The sequence below is a fragment of the Orbilia oligospora genome (assembly GCF_000225545.1).
Source record: "Orbilia oligospora ATCC 24927 unplaced genomic scaffold scaffold00006, whole genome shotgun sequence".
Lineage (NCBI taxonomy): Eukaryota > Fungi > Ascomycota > Orbiliomycetes > Orbiliales > Orbiliaceae > Orbilia > Orbilia oligospora.
The window spans coordinates 1,762,468-1,765,478 of NW_011645563.1; the positions used below are offsets into that span (position 1 = coordinate 1,762,468).

Below are 3,011 nucleotides of genomic sequence, written 5' to 3' on the forward strand. Positions count from 1 at the left end.
GCGTACTAAGATGAGTTGGTGCTATAGCAACATCACCACAAGTCTAGTCTCATACGCGTATATATGCAAAAGCCATAAAGAAAGGCCTCATCAATATGATCTGATTATATGATACATACTTAAGTAGGTGCCTGGGTATATGTGTAGACCTGAATTTACATTAGTGCGGTAAAAACCGTATGGGTATATGTTACTCCTTGAGGCTACCTAACGATCGCATGGTATCTCTCTAACAACCATGGTGTTATATATATATGGCGGTAACATGTGCATGTATGATCATCCTACCTCCTATGAACTACAAGTCTGGCGTGCAAATAGAATTGGATTATGGATAGTCTATCTTGTAGATTGTGCAAAATGTGTTTTGGCGCCTCAAGCGCCTCAAGTTCAGCAATTCCCTAAACTACCAGTCCGCGCCAGCCCCTCTAATATAAATTTGATCAATTGAGCTTTCGAAAGTCAGTGATTATGGGTGTAATTCCGTGGTAGAGGTTTTGGCCTTCGCCTATGTCCCTAGTCTCGAGCTAATAGATAAAAGTTGAATATACATGTTGTGAATTACCGGGCCACGATGTCGTTCCAAGGAATGTTCATGCGTCGATATTTTCCCGCTATCGCACTCTCTATAGCCTGTTAGAGATCTCCTGTTGATCTCTATCTATATATTACAGCATTCCTCCGGCCTCTCTTCCTCTCCCACTCATCTTCCGCTCTATCATGATCGGTGTAGTCCACACTGGAGCCTTTTCAGCATCTGACGCAAACTCCAAAAAACGCTCCACACCGTATTCGTTAGGTCCGGCGACCAAGGCCGGCGATCTGATATCCGGAAAAACTGAAAACGTGATCCTGGACACCCAGTTCATCGATGCTCTTGTCAAAGCAACTTCTTTGGGCCCCTGGATGTCGGTTATTGTTCGCAATAACCAAAAAGTGGGTATATTATACCACTCAATATTAAAATCCAAATCCAGCGCAAATAGCGTCATCCAAGGCCTTCAGAGCAAGGGTATTCAAGTCCTTGGAAGCTCTAATGAAGAGGAGGACAGCATTTCGTCAGCAGGCGAAATCATGAAAGATGCCTATGCCAAAGTTAAGGCAGATATTGCAACTAGCAAGGCTAACTGCAAGGGCATTTGCTCTAAGGATATCACACCAACGCTGGGTAAATGTATGGCATCTATGATCTTTTTATCCTAATTCTATTTACACAACAAATAGAGTTTAACTAATATATATAATAATGGCTAGAACGGACAATAGTTATAGATCGAAGTCAAACGGATCTGGCACTTGCATGTGCAGCTCACGTCAAAGGATCCGCTTTCATTACTGCAGACCAGGTATTTGCAGCGCATTTCGGCAAAGAGGCTGCCCGCCGAGGAGTTCGGATATATGTTATCCCTGCTTCCTGGGCGGCTCTTCGACAGAATTGAGATTGATGGGTTTGGCTAGTCGATATAGCTCTTACTTTTCTTATTATTCTTTTTAGATTTTGTTTCGGGGCCGAGGTTTCCGCGAGGCCAGGTTTTTCGGCCTTTGTTTATAAGTTTGCATGCTTGTTTTCTTTTGGGTTTTGCTTTCCTTTTTTTTATATACTCGCGAGAACTTGATCGCTCGATACAAGACGTATTGGGCGTAGTTGTTACATAAAGAAGTGAATGGGGAGCTGATTTAACATATAGTTATAGCCGCGGCTAATTTGGACAGATGTAATTATAAGCCGAATGGTTTCGAGCTTAACGTCCTCCTCAACAGGGAAAGAATACATGTAGGAAGATTGCGAAAAAATGAATTTCCCAGGTTTCATAGCAAAAATACAAGCAAATGCTACGAATATGCTTCCTTAATTAAGCTGACGTATCTACCTTCTGCTTGATGTGCCTATAACAACCCTAATCCGTGCCTAAGCGATTTAAGTCTACACTCCGACAAAATGATTGAAGTAAAATGTTGGGAGGCAAGAGCAACATACTGGTATTAGGTTGGAACGATAAATTCATCTGAGCTGTGTTGGTCAGTTTGCGCACTCGCCCAATTTGTTCGATCAAGGACATACATGAACCGCCAGCTTTCCAAACTTTCTTTACATAGCTTAAGAATGCAAATTTGAAAAGTCCCACAAGCTACCTATGAAGATTGGTCTTTTCCTTCTTTGCTCTTTTCAATCTCTAGCTTTTTGATATTGCTAGTCAATATTTCCACCTCAGCTGAGAATGTCTCCTCTGTAAGAGCTGACCCGAACAGTGCACGATGCAAGAGTCCTCTCACCGTGGCTGAATTACTCTTGGGTTCCGGCTTATCACCCAAGAGCCACAACGCATCCTTCCCATCTTTAATCCCTATATATGACATATCGAAGTTGAGTCATACGGTGTCTACTCCTGAATGTGGATGAGATGCGTAACCATAAACACAAAATGACGCCTAGCCAAATTATTATGTGATTGGGGGCTTGCCTCTGAGGCCGGATATTCGTTCTGTGAGCCATTCATCCGGGACGTTCCATAATAGAGATGTCCTACGCTTGTTGACATGTCCTCAATTGCAATTTATACCAAGGAAAGGTTTGGGACGGGCGGTATGGAAACATACATAGTACCGATTCACAGTGCAAACACGCAAGTCTGCCACAAAGGGCTGAAAATTATGAAATTTTTCGTCTCTCGAAACTTGGAAAAGCTCGCTTATGTGCACGTCACGTTCAATGAGAGATCCATGCTTCCCCGTGAGCCATGGGAGTGGGATGTCGACGCTGCGCGCCGTGCTGCCGACCTACGGACCGTGCCTGGCCAAGGGAAATCGGCACCCTGTTTGCTTGGTGTTACCTGCCTATATAAGATCAATAGCCATCAACCGGCCAATCAGAAGAGTATCAACTTTTTTAAGATTCTGACGCTAACTGTATACAGTGCAACAACTGGCATGGAAAGAATCTAGACTAGGAAATAATCAGTCCAGGGCAGAGGTGGGCATCTCCTAGACTAGGAAATACTTAGCCCCAGGCC

At 43.6% G+C, this 3,011-nt stretch overlaps 1 protein-coding gene across 1 annotated transcript; it reads left to right on the plus strand.

Annotated features, from left to right (window-relative positions):
• Nucleotides 1-720: 720 nt before the first annotated feature.
• On the plus strand, nucleotides 721-1,439 carry AOL_s00006g530 (uncharacterized protein; the record flags this gene model as incomplete). The annotated part of the gene is made up of 2 exons (XM_011119839.1): nucleotides 721-1,168; nucleotides 1,255-1,439. 2 exons carry the CDS (start codon nucleotides 721-723, stop codon nucleotides 1,437-1,439), a joined length of 633 nt encoding a protein of 210 aa, XP_011118141.1.
• Nucleotides 1,440-3,011: the final 1,572 nt, after the last annotated feature.